This window comes from Meles meles, chromosome 20 (genome assembly GCF_922984935.1).
Source record: "Meles meles chromosome 20, mMelMel3.1 paternal haplotype, whole genome shotgun sequence".
In the NCBI taxonomy this organism is placed as follows: Eukaryota; Metazoa; Chordata; class Mammalia; order Carnivora; family Mustelidae; genus Meles; species Meles meles.
In genome coordinates this window covers 30,734,465-30,755,252 of record NC_060085.1, presented here as the reverse complement: position 1 = coordinate 30,755,252, position 20,788 = coordinate 30,734,465, and the positions used below count along the sequence as shown (strand labels likewise).

The following is a 20,788-nucleotide window of genomic DNA, read 5'->3' as shown; positions in this document are numbered from 1 at the left end:
ATCAGTAGCAGTGAAAAAGTTTCTTCATTGGAAAACCCCAACTCAAGATCTTTGAATGGGGGGGGGGAAATGTCTTCTGGTCATATTTTCTTTTCTTTTTAAGATTTTATTTATTTATTTGACAGAGAGAGATCACAAGTAGGCAAACAGGCAGGCAGAGGGTGGTGGGGGAACAGGCTTCCTGCTGAGCAGAGAGCCCTAAGTGGGGCTCAATCCCAGGACCCTGAGACCATGACCTGAGCCGAAGGCAGAGGCTTTAACCCACTGAGTCAGTCACCCAGGTGTCCCATTCTGGTCATATTTTCTAAGAAACTATGAAATCTGCTTTGTTTTCTTGCATTGAGAAGATATTTTATATGTTCATACTATATTAGATCTTATCACCATCTAATATATTATGTATTACTTGTTTGTTTTAATCTAACTTCAAACCTCCCCACCCTCCACCCTCTCCACAGTGTGAATTCCAGGAGGACATGGATTTGAGGGGCAATTTTGTGTCCTGCTATACCTCTGGCGTTTAGAACTGTGAATGCTACACAGTGGGCAATCAGTAAGATCTGTTGAAGGCATGAATGAATGGTGCTTAAATGTTATCCAGCTTTATGTTTTCCTGGATAGCATTTTAAAAGGTTCTACATTTAGCTTCTTTTGAACATCTCAGTGTTACTGGTTTTCCTGGGGTAGAGCATTCTAGTACAAAATGTCTGTGTTATATAGACCTTATAAATGGTTGGAAACAAGGTACGAAGAAGGATTATGTTGTATTGGGAAAGGAGAGAAGATAGAGATGGATTAGAGAAATTATATACATGGAATTTTGTCCCCCTCTGATCTGACTATAGTGTCCCCAAAGTGATAACATGCAGAACATCAGAGACCCTTGTACAATGATAACCCTGACTTAGGAAAGAATAATAAAAACTCATTTGACCCTAACAGTGAAGGTTAAATGATCTATCATCAAAAACACAGAAACAAACTAAATCATCCCTTTCTTAAATGAGAACACGCCACCGTTTCTGTTCCGTGCAACTATTTATTGACTCATGCTAGTCAGTCGAGATACTGCTTTAGCAGTCTCAGGCTCTGTCTCTGAGATACAAATTAGAGGTTTTAAAATAGCAGGAAATTTGCAACATTACTGTAAGTAGGGAACCGGGTCCTTTTTCTCTCGTGAAGCAAGGAAACTTGACTCTCAGAGGTAAGGTGATGTCCGGAAGTATTTTTTAGCCTCTGTCTTTGTTGGCGTCCTTTTCCTCGTCTTGGAGTTAGGTAAGGATATAATGTCAGTTCTAGTTAGAAAAAGGAGATCACAATGCCAGGTGTCAAATCCACGTATCAATCCTCTCCTTAATTGCTGAAGTTTGACACGTCCCTGTGTTTGTCCCAGAAAACTCAAAACGGTCTTTTATTAGCAGTAGGGAATTAAATTTCCTACGTAGACAAATTAACTTCTAAATTATAAGAGAAACAAATAAAAACACCACGAGAAGGTGGGCAGGGCACTTCCTGCTTCAACTTAAAGCTTTCTCAAAGTAATTTATTTTTCCCTTCTCCATATTTTCCACAGCTTGCTTGCTTGCTTGCTTTTCCTCTTTTTCTTGCATTGGAACTCACTATCTAGTTAGTACCTTCTCTGAAGAGTAAATTTTTAGTCAGAAACACTTAAAAAAAAAATCTTAGAATCCTAATTAAAGTGAAAGAGGTCAACCAGACTATTGAAATGAAAAGTGTTTTCAAGCCATGTGGCTATTATGTTTGGGCAATTCTTGAAACAGGGAGGGTAGAAACTCATCCGAAAGATTTAAGACTTTTTTTTTCAAATTCTATTTTAAATATAAAATGTGAATTGGTTTAGAGTAATAAAGACTAATAGAATAAGGAAAGAAAAGAATATATTTTGTGGATTTACCAAACTCATGGCCTTGCGCACTAAATTTTATACTCTAAAATCTATCTGACAGGGCCTTACACTTGTGATTGCAAACCCTGGTTTTTCAAACCCCCCCACTTCCACTCCCAGGCTTGTCTCAGGTTATCTTAGAAGTGACAAAATAATCTCCAAGTAAGCTTAATTTTAATTCAAAAATACAGCCACATACCCATCTCTCTCTCTCTCTCTTTTTTTTTTTTTTTTTTTTTTTTTTGATGGAAAAGGGGATGAGGGAGAGGAGACCAAATTGTGAAGAAAGGTAAAGATTATTACAGCCCTCTAGGTCTTCAGCTGACAAGTGAAAACACCTTGTATGTAATGCAAAGGAAAAACTGTCCATTTGACCTCATTTTCATTCACACTGCTCCCAACACCCAGGAAAGACCAGATGTCTGGTTTCTAGAGTATTGGGCTTTTTCCTAGTAAAATTTATTTTTTGAAGTTTGGAGAAAAATGGCAGCTCCTTCTGACCTCAATATTTTATAGTTTAATAATTTCGTATACTAAAAGTGTTCCAGCATAAAATGAGCTTTGAATATTTACGCATTTGCAATAATCCAAGGAAGGCTGTGCAAAGAAAATCTTGAACTTTATTTTGAAAATCTTGTTATTATTATTAAAAAAAAAAAAACCAACAACCCAAAAACAAATTCATAGTTTTCATGAATAGGAGGTACAATGTAGCCAATGGTAAAGGTACTGAATTGGTGGGGTGGGGTGGGGGACAGAGGGGTAGTATGAGTAGACGACCTTTCTTTTTCCTTGTCTAATTCCTACTAAGAGCCATACAAAATATACATGAGCTATGGTATTCCTTCCTTCCTTACAGAAAAAATAGTTGGAAATTCCTATGTAAAGCTAATTTGCCTCGAAGAATATAAAGCCCTTTAATGGGGTATCTAGGTCCCTATGGAAAAATTTTTTTTTAAACATACACCATGTGGTGCAATCTGTTACAGTCTACAAGGAGGGAAGGGGGGGAAGCTCTGTGGGGGCCAGGAATAAAGTCACATGTGGGAGTTTTTGAGGTATTCACTAGTAATAGGGAAACAGTACAGCTAAAACCTAGAAGTAACATTGCTTCTGCCCTAAGTCGTAACCCAGGATATATTAAATGTATGCTCTTTTTAGAAACTATTTAGCAAGTTAGTCAATTTAGGGGAGGAAAAAAACCCACCTTTTCTGAGATGGTTAAATTGCTATTCATTTTGTATTTTAATCTAATCTACTGGTGATTTAATTTACAGAACTCAAAGGAAGTGTGCACTCAAATATTTGAGGATGTTAACGTATCAACCACTGTTTAATTTTGGAATGTGCCTACTTGCTTGACACAATATTTTACCATCTCAACAAATGTTTAGCCTTTTTTTCACTTGACTAAAGAGAAATAAGTTTCACATCGCTTCATTCACCTTCTTATGTGCATATGCTGGGAAAGATTGGATGTTAAAAAAAAAAAAAAACTTCCTCATGTTCCTTTCTACTACATCTAAATCTGTTTACCAATTCAAAGCTGCTAAAAAGCCCTGTATTCTCCTGCTAAATCAACTGGATGGCTAGAAACCAAACTGTGATGTAACAGGAAAAAAAAATTATCAATTTATTTTCATGTCAGAACATTCTTGAGAAGGTATAAATTGTTCTGGTCTCTATGCCAGTTTTCTTTTTTCTTTCTTTCTCTCTCTCTCTTTTAAAGGCTTTCAGCTTTTAAGCCGATACTTTTTATAGTTATATAACAGTTCTAATATTTTGTGACATTTTGTATTGTGACACTATAGATGAAATTGTCATCGGACTGACACTCTGTGCTGTTTACTCCTTAATTACAACTGTTAACACTGTAGAGAAGTGTGCTAATCTGCCAGCGCATATTATGAAAACAACATTATTGTTACCCACACCAACACCCACTCAACAGGATATTTCCAAGATGGTAGTTTAAAGGAACTGATCAGCACAATAGATGTTTCAATATAGGTTTTGTTTGTTTGTTTGTTTTTTAAAGCTTGTCCTACTGTCTTCATGTAAAAACACACACCAGTTTGAAATTTTTATACTCTTGAATTGTAATGAGCATAGACGCCCCTTACTAGCAGGAGCTGCGTCTATAGTCAGAAAAATAAAAAAAAAATTTTGAGCACTCCAGCAGTGGAGGACTGGGGAGCCGCAAAGCTTTCTGACAGTTGTTTAGGACATAAAGAAAACAAAGGAGAGGGAAGGGCAAGTTTAAAGATGAAAAGATGAGAGGAGTTACTTCCATTCACAGGGTTGGTAGTTCTTAAATAACTAAGTCAAAATCCAATAACCGTTTCTAGCTCTAATAGGTGACCTTTTTCAGAACTAAGTCTGAGCCCCGCTGAAACTGGCTACTTCTCAAATGCTTTGTTTGTAGTTTAGTTCTTTCCTCCAGAACCTTCAGAGGTTTGATTATCTATAAGGCACAAAATCCTATAAATCCATTGTTTAACATACTATATTGAAGCAGTTCAGTGCTTCTATTTTTTCCATTTGTTAAAGGAAACTGTAATGGCCAACAGCCACTTGGATCCTGTGCTGAACCCAATCCCCATAATAAAAGAGCCAAAACGATTCTAGAAAATGTAAAATCAGAACGAGTATTGTTTAGATGAGAATGATTATAAGTGATTTTTTTTTTTAAAAAAGGACACATGTAACACTTATTTAGCGAGTTACTTAATAAACAGTCCAACTTTCGGTATTAGCTCTTAACACTTCCATGGGTTTGGCAGAAAGCAAATTCATGATCCTGAAGTAAGAGTAGGTCTCAAAGTGATAGAACCTGAGACCTGTCAGCTGATCTTCTTATCTTCATGTCGTCGAGGAAGTAATGGGACAATATGAACATATTCGATTCCTAAGGCACCCGAAATGACCTGCGTATTCTTTAATACTCAGCTCTACTAAACAGGTTTTTTTTTTGAAAAGAGTACGTGAAGAGAAGTTATCACTCTGCCTCATTCTGAACGGTATTTTCTGCTTCATTTTCATTTTCAACACCGATAGGATATGGTGCTCTTCCTAAAAGAAACTGTTCCCATTTGGGAATATATTCTTCTACTGATGCCCAGTAAAGAGTCTGGAAAAAAAACAACATCCAAAAGTAAAAAAGCATATCAAGCAATTGAACTTGGCTCTTCATAATAGTCTAAATGTTTATTCACTGAAGTGTGTGTGTGCGTGTACACACACACACACACATATACGTAGAATGCACTTCCTCTAGAGAATATTTTATGTTAATTTTAGAAAGAAATCTGGCTACTTACTAGTGTTAATTTTCAAATTTCTCAGTAAAACCGGAGCCTGGCAGAATTACAGGTTTGGGGATTTTATTGTGATTTTACACGCCCTCTTGTGGCCAACCGTGTGATTATTACCAGTGGTATCATTTATGGCTACAATCATTAAATGTTTTTGTTTACTCTTCCAAATCCCATACCAAATGATTACCCATACTAAAAATATTACAATGAAATGATTAGACATGGACAACTGCTTTATAACTAATATAAAAAGATTTCACCTGGGGTGAGATCAGGAACTGAAACATAACTAGTGTGTTATAGTACAGGACTCAGGTAAATTGACTCCTTAATTGTATGGGGAAAAACACTTAAAATATTCATCCACTGTATCTTTTAGAAGAATACTCAATATGGTAAACTGTAATTTCTTCCCAGTTTCTTCCTTCCTTTCTTTCTTTTTCTTTTTGTATACTGAGAATAATACCAATAATACCAATATCATGTAACCATTTTTATTTCCAGTAACTTGGAAGTTGAGACACTGTATTATTGGTCTGAGTATAGTAAGTCTGTAAGCTATGAAAGCTCAGGCAAGATCACCATATAATATCTACAAGCTTTGATGGTTCTTGGGTGACTACGCTGAGGGGGCCAAAGAAAAGTGTACTGCCAAAAGCTCTGTATCATGGGAGGGCATTTTGGATGGGATCATCACTATCAATCTTATTTTGGGGAATTAAGACAAAGAATTACTTAGCATTAAGAACACACAGTGATTCACTCTGCACATTAACAAGGTATAGGAGTTCTGAAAGTTGAAATTATGAGCAGTTTTGCATATCCACCCCTCTGTGCATGTGGTCTGAGAAATCGCCAGACACCCTTAAAATGGAGGTCATCCTGTTGTGCAAGACTAGCTAAGAAAAATACCAACCAGGGCCTGTGGTCGGGAGTTTCTCCACCATTCACGGCTGGATTAACCCCTATTGTGTGGGCCCCGTATAGGCCAGAGTAAGGTATTGGAGAATTCAACAAAGAAAAAGACATGCCCAAGGCACAACTTTGTACCACAGCTCTTTCTGTCCTTGATCACTGCCTTTTCTTATTACTCTAGATGACACAGAAAATTGAAGGGCAAATTCTCAGCCTTTAATTTTGAGTCTATTCACATCCCTGCTTCGGCAGCAAGCAAAACCGTATTTGAAAAAGGTCATTAGGAATATAAAATTAAACTATTCTATATGTAGTAAATTTCCTTTCATCACAGACATATTCATATACCAAATAGGGTTTATTTTTGCCAACAGTCTTCCCAATCTGTTCTTGAACTGAGCAAAATAAAACAGACAAAAGCCACACTATACTGCATGATAATATGCATTTAAATAGCTTTGGTTGAAATTTGGTGAAAGGACTGAACTGCTAACATTAGCCAACAGGAAAAGCACTTCGGTTAGGCATGCCGTCATCTTAGGATTTAGTGCTGTCTACCGTCTGTTATGGTTTAACAGGATAGGTGTTCCCAGATGAAAAGATATAGGATCTTTATAAAATTGTCACTTGATAAATCTTTAAAAATCAAAATACTTATCAGTTCCTTACTGTGTACAAAGCACAGCACTGTGGACATGGAAGGAGCAATCAGACACATCTTATTTTACCGAATAAATGAATCTGGGAAATACACACATCTACCACAGTTAATTTATAATGCACTACTAACAGAATGGGGTCTCTTTCTATACTTTTGTTCTTTAAGATTCTCACCTCAAGAGAAAGCACTTCTGATGATGGAATTGGGTGAATCCGGGTCTGCAGAGACTTTTCTGCGGCTTCTATATCCTGTAATAGGTGTCAGTGTTTTAGAAACAAAATGTATTTATGTAACACATACAAATGGTATCTGTAATAGCAATGTCAGTACCCCAAATGTCAACTCTTCTCTGGATAAACCGTCTGAACTGAAGGAAGGGCATTGCAGTAGGAGGACTGATCATTACTTAATCAACCAGTTTCAAGTAGAAAAAGCAGCGTTTCTTGTTTTAAAATAAAAAGTGGGGGCGGGGGGAATTTCAAGGTCTTCCTCTTCATTTAAAATAGTAAATGCCAGTAATTCTGGCAAACGGGACTTTCTTCCAAAACTGCTCAGGACACTAACGTAGCTCTAAAACCGTTAAAAACAGCCAGATGCATAAAATGGTCCAATATTCAGGTACCAGAAACAGTCAGAGAGTTAGCCCCACACTGAGCTAACCTTAAAAGTGAAGAGTTCTAGTCCAGATCATGCAAATGGTGTATTAAGGTCACATTTCATCTGTTCAGTATTCTGTTTTTTAATTTTATACTTATGCAAATCCTCCACGTATTCGAAAGAAAGTCTATGAGGTACCTCAGTACTTTGCAACAAGAGTCTTTTCACGAGACTCTAGGTTCCTAGGACTCGATTTCTGGGGCATTCTCGTTGGCCGGCTTTATGGCTGGGTCGTACATCATTCAGCTGATGACATTTAAGCCCTGTGCTTTAATCTGTCGTGTGACATGTGGGTGTGTGCCTTTTCTCTTGCGGTTGCAGAAGCACAGGGGCAATTACATTTAACGCAGACCCGGGTGAAGATGTAACCTTGATATGTGGATGAAGTACAGGCCTAGAAGTGCAGGACTCTCCCATGTTGTCAGTGAAACACTGAGCTGTTTCATGCTCCCCAAATTGGCACCTGTGTTGTCTTGTGCTTGCTTATGTTTGTCAAGACAGTTCACAGAGGCCTTGGCTGGAGGCCGTGTCAATTTTGTCTCTCCTGTGAGCTCAGTGAGTTAATCGAAAAGGGAAAGTTCTCTGATCCATGTACGAGCATTGGAGCAATCTAAGTACAGGGCTGTTGGGCAGACGGAGAGAGAGGGAAAAGGACGTGGGAGTGGGGTGTGAAGAATCCAATGCTGAACAGGAGAAAAGAGCGAGCAGATGGCAGTGGCGGGAGCAAGGAATGGGTGTGAAATGTAAAAGGGAAAAACAGGAAATTCCCTAAAGGGACTCCCCAAAGTTGCACAACCATTAATGCACCTGCTGTCTCAAAGAAGGTGATTTGAAGGGGAAAACCGTCAATTTAGGGATAAAGAGCCCATCTTATTAGCCCCATCTATTCCCTACCAGAAGTTTAGGGCCAAGATGCACGCTAAAGTGTTTCTGATGCCAATGTTACAGCAGACACCGAAGACTGACTCTTTTGTGATTGCACGGAGATTTTTACAACGTCCTGGGAAAATTATTTTTTACTTTCATAAATCAAACAATAGACTCACAACTCCACGGACCCCATGATAAGAACAGTTGTAAATTTATGGTTGGTGGTAGACCTAGGTGCCACTAGCACCTGTAGACAAGATGATAAACACTTCTCTTAAAGACCGGGAAATAAGGATACTGGCTCTCTCCTAGAAGAGCAGATCTGCAGTGGAAGAGTAGGTACGAGCAGGAATCTGTGGCCTCGTAAAACAGGCCTATGGTTAGTAACTTGACTGTCATCTCTGCAGCCTGTCGACAAGGGATTATCACCCCTCCAGAGAACTTCTTTCGTAAGTGAGATTTTACTTTCTTATATGTTTTGCTTACCTCTCTGACTCCTACTTCTCTTTCTCCTAAGTTGGCGCCTTTTTCTCTTCTTAATCCCAAGTGTGGGCTTTCTAAGATTTGTGACATCTGTCCTCCTCTTTTTACTTTTTCTCTCTCCAAGACTGTCTCTTATCTAGCTTCAACTATTAATATAGAGGGATGGATAACTTTTCTTCCCAGCCCTCATTTCTCAACCTGATGAAACCAAACTCCCCTTATTCCTGCTGAGGGTACTGAATGTTCAGTAGTGGGAGTTCTACTCCCGCAGACACCTATGCTGTATCTTCTACCTTCGACTGTTCTTATTCCCTGACATTTAAAAATGCAAAGGTCCATAGATGACTCCTGTAGGATGTTTCCTCTAGCCGGTCCATGCCATTCTCAGTGCTGTGGTCTCATTATCACACTTACTTGTTCAACAAATATGTATTCGGACCGTATCTCATTTTACTTTAACCACATATGGAATTGATTAGTTTTGCTAAAATTACTACTTTAAATATGTCTTTACACAGATTAAAAAAAAAATAGAGACCTACTACACAGAGGATAAAGTATGAATTCCTTAGCCTGACTGAAAAATCTCTGCCTTCTGTAGCAAGTTGTAGCCCATTATTTCCAATTAAGAACCGTCTGTTTGACTGACTATACGCTGCCAGAAGGTACGGACTGTTCCTCATTCAACCTTTCAGCATCCGAGAACCTAACAAAGTGCAGGGTATGTACTAGATACTTAAATATTCATTATGTAAATAAATGACTAAGGTGTCAAGAGTCTCCTGTGCATAAATAAAAAACTTAAAAAAAAAAAAAAAGTACCCAAGGGGGTAGGGGAAGAAAAGCAAAAAAACAGATGAAGAGAGGCTAGACTCACCTGTTCAGACCTTGGTATCTTGCCTTATAGGTCTGCCACTAGATCATTTAAAAACATATACAATTATAGAACAAATGAAAAAGCAATCCCTAAAAACTGAAAACAAAAGGAAAGAATCTGTCATCTAGTTGGGTGGCATAACCACATTAAGAAAAAGTACCTCAGGTGGTCTTTAGAACACAGTATTTTGACTGAGCATCTGTAATGAGATATACCCCACGAACAAAAAGGATAGTGAAAAGTGTCTGACTGAAAACCGTACTCAGTAATCATATTGTTGCTGGTAGTGCTGTCTATATTATGGGTTAAAGTAAACGAGTAGTTATGCTGGTACTGGAAAATTATTTAGGAACTGAGGTTTTTGGTTTGAGGGGGAAAAAAGTTAGAGGTAAAAGATGGATTTTAAGTTAAAAGTCTTACAATCATGTAATCAAAATGGAATTATTAATATGAGCTCTTGATGAATTTAATCTTTTAAAAAAAGTTATAATAAACATCCCGAGAGCCCAGATGAAGGGCTCTAAACATGTATTCCCATCAAAAGGATCTAGGGCTCCTTGGAGCAATGGTCAGTTCCAGGTCTAAGTGGCAAATGATGGCCTGGAAGAGGCCAGAGTGGAAAGAAAGAAAACTATCAAAGACTGTTAAGATAATGTCAGAGGCATTCAGGAGATAACATGGAGGCTCCCACTTGGTAAAAATGGGATAATTTGAGCATCACTGGGAATACAAATTGAAGAGGGTCCAGACCTTTCAAATCACAGAGGTATTTAAGAGCATCAATATCTAATTGGTCACTTTTGGGGGATATTAGAGAACCAATCTATTTTTGAAAACTAAGTACGGAGAAAGAAGCAAGCACTTACATAATTTTTCCTATATGAAGTGTACTTCAGTGTAACCAAATAACCGATGAGGGGACGTTTATCTTTGAATTTGAGTATCACTTTGCAATCCTTAGTGAACAGATCATGATCATCGGTGACTGCTAACATTTCGGAAAGAGAGACAGCCAGGCATTATGAAGTGTTCTTCCCCAAAACATTGACCCTGAATCTGATCCGGCCTCTAGATCTGCTCTGTTAATCCATTAGGCTCAGTGACTGCTGAGCACTTGAAATGTGACAAGCCCGAATTGAGAAGCACTGTAAATATAAACTACACACTGAATTTTGAAGGCTCAGTGAGGGAAAAAAACATAAAATATTTACTAACTTCCAATATCAGTTACATTTGAAATATGAAATTAATACATTTCCTTTAATCTGTGTCTTTTAACTTTATTAAAAGTGGTTACTAGAGGGGTGTCTGGCTGGCTCAGTGGGGAAGAGCAGGGGATGCTTGATCTTAGGGTCATGAGTTTGAGTCCCATGTTGGGTATAGAGATTACTTAAATAGATAAAAGCTTAAAAAGTCATTATTAGAAAATTTAAAATTATTTGCATTATCTTTCTGTTGCATAACATAACTTCTGTCAACTTATGAGAATTACAGGGAACAGAGGAACTTACTAAGTGATACCTCAGCAATGTAATTAGCAATATTCAGAGTTGGGAAACTATAAGAGAAATGAGCCAATTCCTTCAACAAATAAAAGTGGGTTAAAAAAAAGGCAGAGGGAACTTTTAGAGTTTTGAGAGACCTACCAATCAATTACGTACTAGACTTTATTTGGATCCAGATTCAAACAAATGTAAAAATACTTTAATCAGGGACATCTGAATCCTGACTGAATATTTGAGGAATTATTGTTAATTTCTTGGATCATGGTATTGTAATTGTACTTAAAATAGCCCTTATCTCTGAGTGATAATTACTGATGAAAAAGATGTGATACTTACAAATGAAACAATGTGATGTCTGAAGATTAGCTTAAAAATAATTTGAGAGGTTGGATGTGAAGGTGATGAGTGTAGATGAAACAAAATTGGCTGTGTTTTGAAAATTATTGAATCTGGGAGATAAGCACATGGAAGTACATTCTTCTATTCCCTCTTATACATAGGTTTGAAATATTATGTAACAATTAAAAAACAAGTTTCCATTAGGGATGGTGGTATAAATATTATGCCATGACAGGATTCAGCAGCCTCTGTAAAGGAGTTGACTTGTGACTAGGAAGGATCAACTATGAGCACAAAGTCATTTACTGAGATTTCTTTCTTTCCCCTTGTCTAGATCCGTCCCTTCCTCCCAACCCAGCAATATCTATCTTCCTATAAGTATATACAGTGAAGCCAGCCATGGCTGGATTGGGTTTAATCTTTTAATTTGCTGAAGGGGCAATTTCTGGGATTGAAAAAAGAAGATCCTAAGGCATGAGATACAGGGTCATTGGTACAAGGAACCCTTAAGCATTTGTCAAACTTGCTCTTCATTGAATTGGAGAAAGGGAGAAGTGTGAGGAGGAAAGAGGAGAGACTGGGTCCTCTAAGTCACTGGCCTCGGGGGTGGGGTGTGCAGTTTGTTGAAGGCTGTAACTGCCAGCTGCCTCAAGAAGGCCTCTAGGACCCGCCTTAAGTCGTATGTCTAATCTGCATGCTCCCATTCTTTCTCACCCTGGAATGTTGGTCCAGCTTCCATGAGGTGATGCTCGCTACCTCAAAATTGCCCTTTTGGGTTAAACTAAATTTTGTTGGTGGGGCGGTGGGGTGGGGAAAGAGGTCGAAGAGATGACTGTTTACATCATAGAAGTATTTATAGAAACAAAATTCTCTTTCTCTTCCAAATCTGTACCAATCATGTTTGTTTTTAAGAGGCAGACACATCTTATTTTACTCATAAGAGGGAAACTAGCAGAAACTAACAATCTATTATCATCTGTGATATTTCATTGACTAAACCCTCAATTTGAATTTTTTCACTACTTAAATTCATATCCATTGTTTTACTCTTATGCTTGGATCTTTGGGATTAATCTTTTTGTTATTGTTCCCATTTTTAAATCATTCTTTTATTTTTTCCAAATACATTTAGAGAAATTTTGTTGGGTTTGATGCAGATTTTGGTGGGCTTATTTTTAAATCTAAAAATAACACTGTGACCCCTGACTTAAAAAAAAAAAAAATTGTTTCCCCATCAGGATTAAGGCCTATGTCTCCATTTAAATTTTAAATCTCCCATTCAAATGTAAGAATTATTTTTATACCAATCATGCATATCCCTTGTTAAAAGCATTCCCAAGTGTTTTTATAATTTCACTGTAATGTAAATGTCATTTCATATTTTCCATTTGTATACATATAGGATTGTTACAGATTTTAGAATGGTTACGTTGTATCTGTTAATTTTACTCAACTCACAATACACTAGTTTTTAAACAGCTTTGGCTTTTCTAAGTATATAGCCTTATCAATTAAAAATACTGGGGTTATATCTTACTTTCCAAAAATTAAAGCTCACTCTATGTTAGTGTTTCTTATATTGGTCAGAGCATCTAAATAAGGTCAAATAATGGTTGGTAATAGAGCTTATCCTTATTTTGTTAGTATCTTTAGAGGAATGTTTCCAAGTTTCAGTGGAACCATTTTTCAAATGTATTCTGTACTGAAGTACATATCCTTTTTTTTTTTTTCTTTTAAAGATTTTATTTACTTATTTGTCAGAGAGATCACAAGTAGGCGGAGAGGCAGGCAGAGAGAGAGGGAGAAGCAGGCTCCCAACGAGCAGAGAGCCCGATGCAGGGCTCGATCCCAGGACCCTGAGATCATGACCTGAGCTAAAGGCAGTGGCTTAACCCACTGAGCCACCCAGGCACCCCTGAAGTTTATATCCTGATGTAACTGAACCTGTTCTTGACAGGGAGTGGGTATTCGGAGTAGTTACTTCATGTTCTTCCTCTCTAAATTAGGAGATCAGCGCAGGTCAGTGGTTTTCATTTTTCCTTAGAGCCACAGTAGAGCAGGCAAGGAGGGGCTGAATGGATGGGCCTTTGGCCAAAGCAGGTCCACTTTTACCCATTCTAAATCTTTGGGGAAAAAAAAGGTTTTTAATGCTAAAAAAAAATTTAAAGCCTTAAGTGAAAATATAATCTATGTGCTTTTTAAAGTTTCTCCCACCTGAAAATTTTGTGATTAAGTCCTGCTTAGGTCACATTCATGATAACCTCTATAGTAGAGCTCTTAAAATTATTTCCAAAGTTTAAAACAAAATAATAAGAAAAGCAGGATAAAAAAAGATTACATATACAACTATTCAAATATGTTTTTAAAAAAGTCAGGGAAGGGGCACCTGGGTGGCTCAGTGGATTAAGCCGCTGCCTTCGGCTCGGGTCATGATCTCAGGGTCCTGGGATCGAGCCCCGCATCGGGCTCTCTGCTCTGCAGGGAGCCTGCTTCCTCCTCTCTCTCTGCCTGCCTCTCTGCCTACTTGTGATCTCTCTCTCTGTCAAATAAATAAATAAAATCTTTAAAAAAAAAAAAAAAAAAAAAAAGTCAGGGAAGAGACTGCATGTCTAACAGCAAGCGCTGTATCTGGAATATAAGGGCTCAGTAAATGCTTATTAAAACACTAAACGGAAATGTATAAAAACATTAATTTCAAGCTGGGTGGGATGATTTGGAAAGTATGCCATTTCATCTTCTTGGCTCTTTCCAGTTTTTTACAGCAAGAATATATTACTTTTAGGGACGCCTGGGTTGCTCAGTGGGTTAAAGCCTCTGCCTTCGGCTCAGGTCATGATCCCAGGGTCCTAGGATCAAGCCCCGCATTGGGCTCTCTGCTCGGCGGAAAGCCTGCCTCTCTTCCTCTCTCTCTTTGCCTGCCTCTCTGCCTACTTGTGGTCTCTGTCTGTCAAATAAATTAAAAAAAAATTTTTTTTTTTAAATTAAAAAGAAGAATATATTCCTTTTATAATCGGGAGCTAAAACACCATCTAAACTTCCTTCTAATGACAATGAAACTAGGTTCATTATCTTCCTTCCAGATATGGCAATGATTTCTTAGCTATTCTCCTCAAATCTAATCTCTCCATTCTGCAAATCACATTGCCTCTAAATAGGAAATGAATCTTTCTTAAATACCCATATGCTTCTTATATAAGTCCCTATTTTTCATTTGTTCAAACACTTTTAGTACTGTATTATCCCTACATATCAGGTCTCAGCTTCTTCAGTCGGTCTCACAAAACATGTTTCCCGTGACTTCACAAGCCTTGTTTCTTGTTTTCCGTGACTTCACAAGCTAGTTAGCTCAGGGTCCCAGGGACACTAACACGGCCACTCATTCTTCTGGGTCATGGTTCTTCTATAAGAATGCAATGGAATATCTTGCATTCTTCCTATTCAAACACAGCTCCAGCTTAGTTTCCCCTCTCAGACTTGTTAGAATATTCTAGCTTTTGATGATTTTTTTAATACGTACTCCTAAGGTGCTAAGGATTCCCTATAACTTAATGTTCAATTAACTAAGTTCTCTTAAGTTGTGTGTGATAACCTTAGATCATCAGTTAAGCCTGTTAGCTAGTTGATGTAAAGAACTCTGAATTATTTTGTTAACTCTACTCTTTGCTCAGAACTAGCTCAGTAGTAAGGCCCTTCTGGGCATTCACCAAATACTTGCTCAATAAAAGGAAGCTACTTGAAAAAATCCAAGTAGTACCTGTACTTGTTGCAGGTAAATAGTGATCAAGCCATCAAGCCTTCTAATTTAGTTTTTCTGACTTTTCACAGCAAATTCCAGATTATCCTATATATTTCCATTTAAAAATAAATATTGCAAACACCATTGGGCAAGTAAGACATATGGCAACATAGAATGCTTTGGTAGCACTATGGCTGTGACTTAAATTACTGTGGATCAAACTGCCAGAAGCTGAGAAGATAACTGAATTTTCCTCTTCCTTTATCCTCTAGTGACTACATAAGATAACTATATCATGCCTATCGATGAAAATATTTAACAATAAAAAACTGAAAACACTGCTTTATAACTTAAATAATATAGCCTTACTCCCAAATGTTTTAGTCATAGGATCTCTTGGAAGCTTGAATGGAAGCAAACTTTAGGGTTTTAATTATGGATGAAGCCATACAATTCTGGAAGCAAAGTATAGCAAGCAGCCAAAAATGTTACACATATGATTTAACTCCAAATGGGCACATTGGCCAAATGGTGGGGCCCTGCGCAATCACATACTTTGACCACCTCCTCCATCACTATCAAGAGAGATCTGGGAAATCTGTTATTTTAGATATGAATTCTACGTGCTGACTGTGGCCCCAGTAGGGCAAAATCAAATTTTTCTTATTTTGATGATGTTGAATAGTTTTGAGTTGGATCTAAAAACCTTATAGGTAGTTCATGGGGTTTTAGGATCTCCCTATAAATAAAAGAAGATGGAAGATGGAAAGCTACATCTTGTATTTATTACTTCTTGCACAAAGGTGACCTCTAATTTCTTCTATGGTCATTGGTTCCTCTGGTTGATTAAAAACACTTAGATTAAACAAACTTTTTTTTTTTCCACTTAAAAAGGAATCCGTATGCAATGTATCCAACTAACATGGGTTTAAAAACTAGATGGTACTTCATTAATTATATTTATTACTCAAAACAAAGTATATACATCAAAATTATGAAATTCACTTAAAATCTTTTTTTTGCAAAGGTGGGGAAAAAAGTCTCTATACTCAAGTCATGGAAACTTACCATTAAAAGACTGAGGTTCCTTTTAAAAGCAGTCTCAGCTGCTTGCATCTGAGATGCCTTTCCCTTGTTTTCATCTATAAATTTATTCTCCATTTGTTGAAGTAACATTAATCTTTGTGATACTCTAGAAAAAAATAAAGATTATATAAAGTATTTTTTTAAGGGTACATTTTTTGCTTGACAAACATAAAAAATTTATTTAATTGTACCTCACTTCAAGTTCAACCTATTTTGAAAACCAATTACTATGTCAATTAATAAGGTACTGGAAAACTTAGATAGTCCAATAAGTCTTAAATCTGGGTAAAATCATTCTTATTTTCATCAACATATCTGTCATAACTACATGCTTCTGTTTTTTTAGCCTCTATGGTCTTTGCAATTATTTTAGAGTGTTAAAAACATGTTTTAATTTTTGGTGAAAATGCAAACTGTAATACATATCCCTTTGTACACATACTTATATATACCTCCCCACACACATACATTGATATAACTTGCTATACGAAACCTTCTGCTTAACACTTCAATACCCCTGAATCTCATGTTACACATTTAGAATTGCGCTAAACTTCCATATGTTTGAAGAAGCAATAAAAATATTTTTTTCCTCTTTTTCCAAGAGAAAGATGATAGTTCCATATATGAATGAGAGGCTGTGTGTATATATGCATACTCACAACAAGGTGAAACAGTAATTGAAGAAAGATGTAGAAAGTTGTAAGTAAATTATCAAGCTACTTTGTTACATATATTTTAAAAATTTCTCATTGGTCAAATGCTCATTTTACAAGATTTTTGGTCCTCTTAAATGATTGATTAAAAAAAATGTCAGACGATAAAAAATACATGTGTGGTATATATATATATAACAGTCTAACTACTTTCCAGATAGTTGTGGAGGTTATTAAGAATTGCTGTGTTTCAGAGGGCTATTCTTGAGGGTAGCATTGAAATTGAGTTATTTCAACATTTTGATAAGGGAAAGATCTTAGAAAGCCAAGGAAGAGCGCCTGGTAATTAATTAAAGGAAAACATGAGAGCCCACAGAAAGAGGCAGAGAAGGTTATTATCAAGTATAAGTGCAGGACTGCTTATATAATTTGCAAGGCCTAATGCAAACTGAAAATGTGGGGCTCCTTTAAAAAACTATTAGGAATTTCAAGACAGCAACAGTAGATCATTAAACCAAGTACAGGAACTGTGAGTACACAGGTCACATACTCATGAAACCTGCCCTGGGTAAGAGGTATACAGAAGTCCATTATATATATCAGTGAGGAAACTAGAAAGGAGAGAAGTGTGAATTTAACCAGATAATAGTAAGAACTGTAAGAAGAGAACATGATTATACCTTGTAATCTTTGTTATTCTTAACAGACAGTGACATTCCCTAACACCAAAATCTCTCAAGTATCAGAAAATTTAAATGACACCTTCAGACTTCCTAAGTCTTCTGCACACAATATTTCCACTAACAAAGCCAGTATAATTTATTAATTTAGATAAGCCTTTTAAAAAACTTACATTTCTTCATGTCTCTTAGAAAGGCGAATTTCTTGAGCAAACAAGGAGGTCATGTTTAAGCAAAGCTGCCTTATAAGCTTTCTGCTAAATAATAAAAATATTTAAAGTTACTTTAATGCCCTCAGCTTCATAGCAGTTGATTGTCTTATTACCTCAACCCATTGGTTCTCTCAGAAGAGAAAAATAAAAATTGAGATATAATGATGTACAAAATGAAAGAATGCATTTAAAACCATTTTTATTTACGATGCAGTTTTTTATATGCTAGACGCATCCAAAAATCACCATGAATCAGGTAAACTCAACAGATTTTACATTTCCTCCTCTTACTTCCTCACACTTTAACCTTAATCTGAATTGAAAACAAACAAGCAGCTGGTACTAAGACTAGTAAACATTTTATTGAATCAACAGAAAGAAAAAAAATCCACTCTGTAAAATTCAACACAGGAATACCATCCCTTATGCATGTGCACACACACATAGAAAGGCAAACAACTTATAAGAACCAACTGGAAACTCATGGTCTTTCCTTTATTGGAAGACTGCCCAGTTCTACCATCTCTTTTCCAAATAAAGTATTTTTCATGTATAACTGCGGGGAAGAGCCCAACTGGTCTCTTTACCTTACCCTGGGTGCTCAGGACTCCCATTTGGGGAGTTTAGAAAAGCCCATTTTAATGGCACATGAGCAAGCTCACCTTGACTGAAGAGCCTGGACCAATACAGATAAAGATCAAGTGAAGTGCTTTGAAGGCTCAGAGCCTGAAGGCAAATCATCTGGTTGCGTGCAAAAGCTGAAGGTGACTGTCCTAAGGGAGAAAAAACAGGAATGAAATTCTTTTCCTGGAGCGAAGCACTGGGTTTGCTAAATTTTATGATTTACACACTGTCGCTAATCTCTGAGTATCCAGCGTCGATAGACTGAGCTGCTCCTTCACTGAGCATACATGGAGGCATACAGCACTGATCCTAGCCAAGGGCAAGGAAACACTTCCTGCCCTCAACGGGTTTCCTTCTAAAGAAACCAATGTCTTGCGTTCAGCACCGCGGACAGCACTCGCCCGCCCCGTGCCACAAGGATCTAATTACAGACACGTATCCTCTAAGATCACTACGGACCAATCGTCGTCGCCTTCCTCTCCCTTTCGAATGCAGCGTCAAGGAAATCTCGGAAAGTTAGTCCACGGTAACTTCTTTTCCGTAACGCCCGCCATCAGCACTCCAGACAAACCCCAAGATAAATTCTGCCTTTCCAACCGAAGATCCGCGGGCTCCGAGTTCTTAACCCTGCAACCACTCCAACTTCCTGCTTATACTCAGAGGACTCACGACCTTTCCTCCTCATCCCAGCTCTTTGCCCTTTAACGACATGCTCCCCACCGGCCCTGCGAGCACCTGCGCTGTTCTCGGACAGTCAAGGCACCCACTGGCCGCCCGTAACGCTGTGGGACTTCACTCACCTAGTCCCACTCGGACCTTTTCTATAAAGTCGTTCGCTACCTTGCGGACTCTGGGTCTCAGCACAGGCCTGGGCGTGGTCACGCCACCGTCTTTGCGCAGGCGCAACGAGGTGACGTGATCACGTTGCTATAAAAGGCGGGCCTCTGGCGCAAATGGTGACGGTGCTGCACTCAGGGGAGAGATTACTGAAGCGGTCCTTCTGAGCCTTACGAAAACGTTTGATGGTAGCTCAGTTTCTAGGCCTTTTAAGATGAAACCTGAATATGTTTTGGAGAGGGAAGCTAGAATGTCACAGAATATGGAAATGGGGAAAAATCCTTCAAAGTACTTCAGCGTGTTTAAATGGTCTGCAGAGTCAGTTTAAAAAAAGCTCTTTGCTTCAGAGAGCTCCCCCCTGTTCGTCAGGTGTAAAGCTGAGGAGGGGAGCCCCTGTCTGTACGAGGGACAGTAATACTGATCATGGATGTTTTGAGGGGGTGAATTTTCTTAGCTCTTCCCCTACAATGCCTGGTGATGTAGGTACCATCTTCCTCATTCGACAGAGGAATAAATGAGGTTGACTGTTTATTTGAGTTGGAGCTTGCGGTCAGTAGAGCCTTGAGGAAATTTCCCACAGCCCTCAGTTTACACACTTGGGAATAATCTCTTAGTGCTGTCAAGTGCGTTCTTAAGCCTTTTTTCCCTTTGAAATAACTTGGTGAGACACGAAGCACTATCCCAAATTTCAGAGGTAGAAACTGAGATTCAGAAGAGGTCAAGTTGCTTACTTAACCTGAGTTGGTAAAGGACAAAGTGCTAGGACTCCAATCCAGGTGTCTTTTATTTCTTAACTCCCAGAATTTCTACATGAAACTCCTCCTGCTTAGGGACTAGAGGCACTTCCTGGTTTCTTTGCTTGGAAAAGCCCAGCAACCCACACAGACTTAGTGCCTCATCTTTCAAAGCTACTTCCTTAAAGAAGCAGTGTTCCCTGGACCTTCAGTATAAAGTAGCAACTCCATTTTTTATCTCTGTCCTCCTTCTTGTTTTTTCTCCAGAACACAGTGTTCCACACATTTTACACACGCTTGTTCATGTGTTTATCAGTGCACTCCTACTAGAATTTGGACATCCTAAGAACAAGTATTTTTGATTACTTGCTGCTGTATCCTCAGGAACTAAAATGGCCTTGAAATAACCCCAGATGGAAATATCATAATTTGAGAGGTTCTGTCTTCAGCTGATAGAATGTTTGATTTAGCTGTTTCACAGCCTTACTTTGTAAAGATGAAAAACAGACCTTTGAATAGCCTTGTGTTCTAGGAACGAGATGGAACTTTTGCATGGTTACAAGCCATTCTTCCTCTTATGTAAATTTACAAATAAGGATTTTTGTTAAATTGGTAATGGGTTGCCTGAAATAGAGAACAAAGAAGCTGCACATTAATATGTGTATGTGTATGTTATTTAAAACAAACTTTGTT

At 37.8% G+C, this 20,788-nt stretch overlaps 1 protein-coding gene across 5 annotated transcripts; it reads right to left on the bottom strand.

The window, feature by feature from the left end:
* Positions 1-1,029: 1,029 nt before the first annotated feature.
* On the bottom strand, positions 1,030-19,403 carry C20H3orf14 (chromosome 20 C3orf14 homolog). 5 transcript variants are annotated; one of them, XR_006816389.1, is made up of 7 exons: positions 19,325-19,403; positions 18,563-18,673; positions 17,862-17,945; positions 16,335-16,458; positions 6,973-7,047; positions 4,634-5,036; positions 1,030-1,295 (listed from the first exon to the last, which is right to left on the bottom strand). XR_006816389.1 is itself a non-coding variant. In XM_045989707.1 (6 exons), the coding sequence occupies exons 3-6, from the start codon at positions 17,912-17,914 to the stop codon at positions 4,905-4,907; spliced, it is 384 nt and encodes a 127-aa protein (XP_045845663.1). In that variant the 5' UTR covers positions 17,915-17,945; positions 18,563-18,673; positions 19,325-19,403; the 3' UTR covers positions 2,561-4,904. The 5 variants fall into 5 exon arrangements, 1 of the variants encoding a protein (XP_045845663.1); XR_006816391.1 differs by having other exon boundaries at positions 17,862-17,942; XR_006816390.1 differs by having other exon boundaries at positions 18,563-18,668; positions 19,325-19,380.
* Between the last annotated feature and the right edge of the window lie 1,385 nt (positions 19,404-20,788).

What these genes read in the sequence shown, in the direction of transcription:
- C20H3orf14 (XM_045989707.1), bottom strand. Translation starts at nt 17,914, where the DNA reads ATGACCTCCTTGTTTGCTCAAGAAATTCGCCTTTCTAAGAGACATGAA. An exon ending in TCTAAGAGACATGAAGAAAT is followed by an intron (nt 16,459 to 17,861) that starts GTAAGTTTTTTA and finishes ATTTTTTTCTAG; the next exon opens with AGTATCACAAAGATTAATGT. An exon ending in GGAACCTCAGTCTTTTAATG is followed by an intron (nt 7,048 to 16,334) that starts GTAAGTTTCCAT and finishes CACCTATTACAG; the next exon opens with GATATAGAAGCCGCAGAAAA.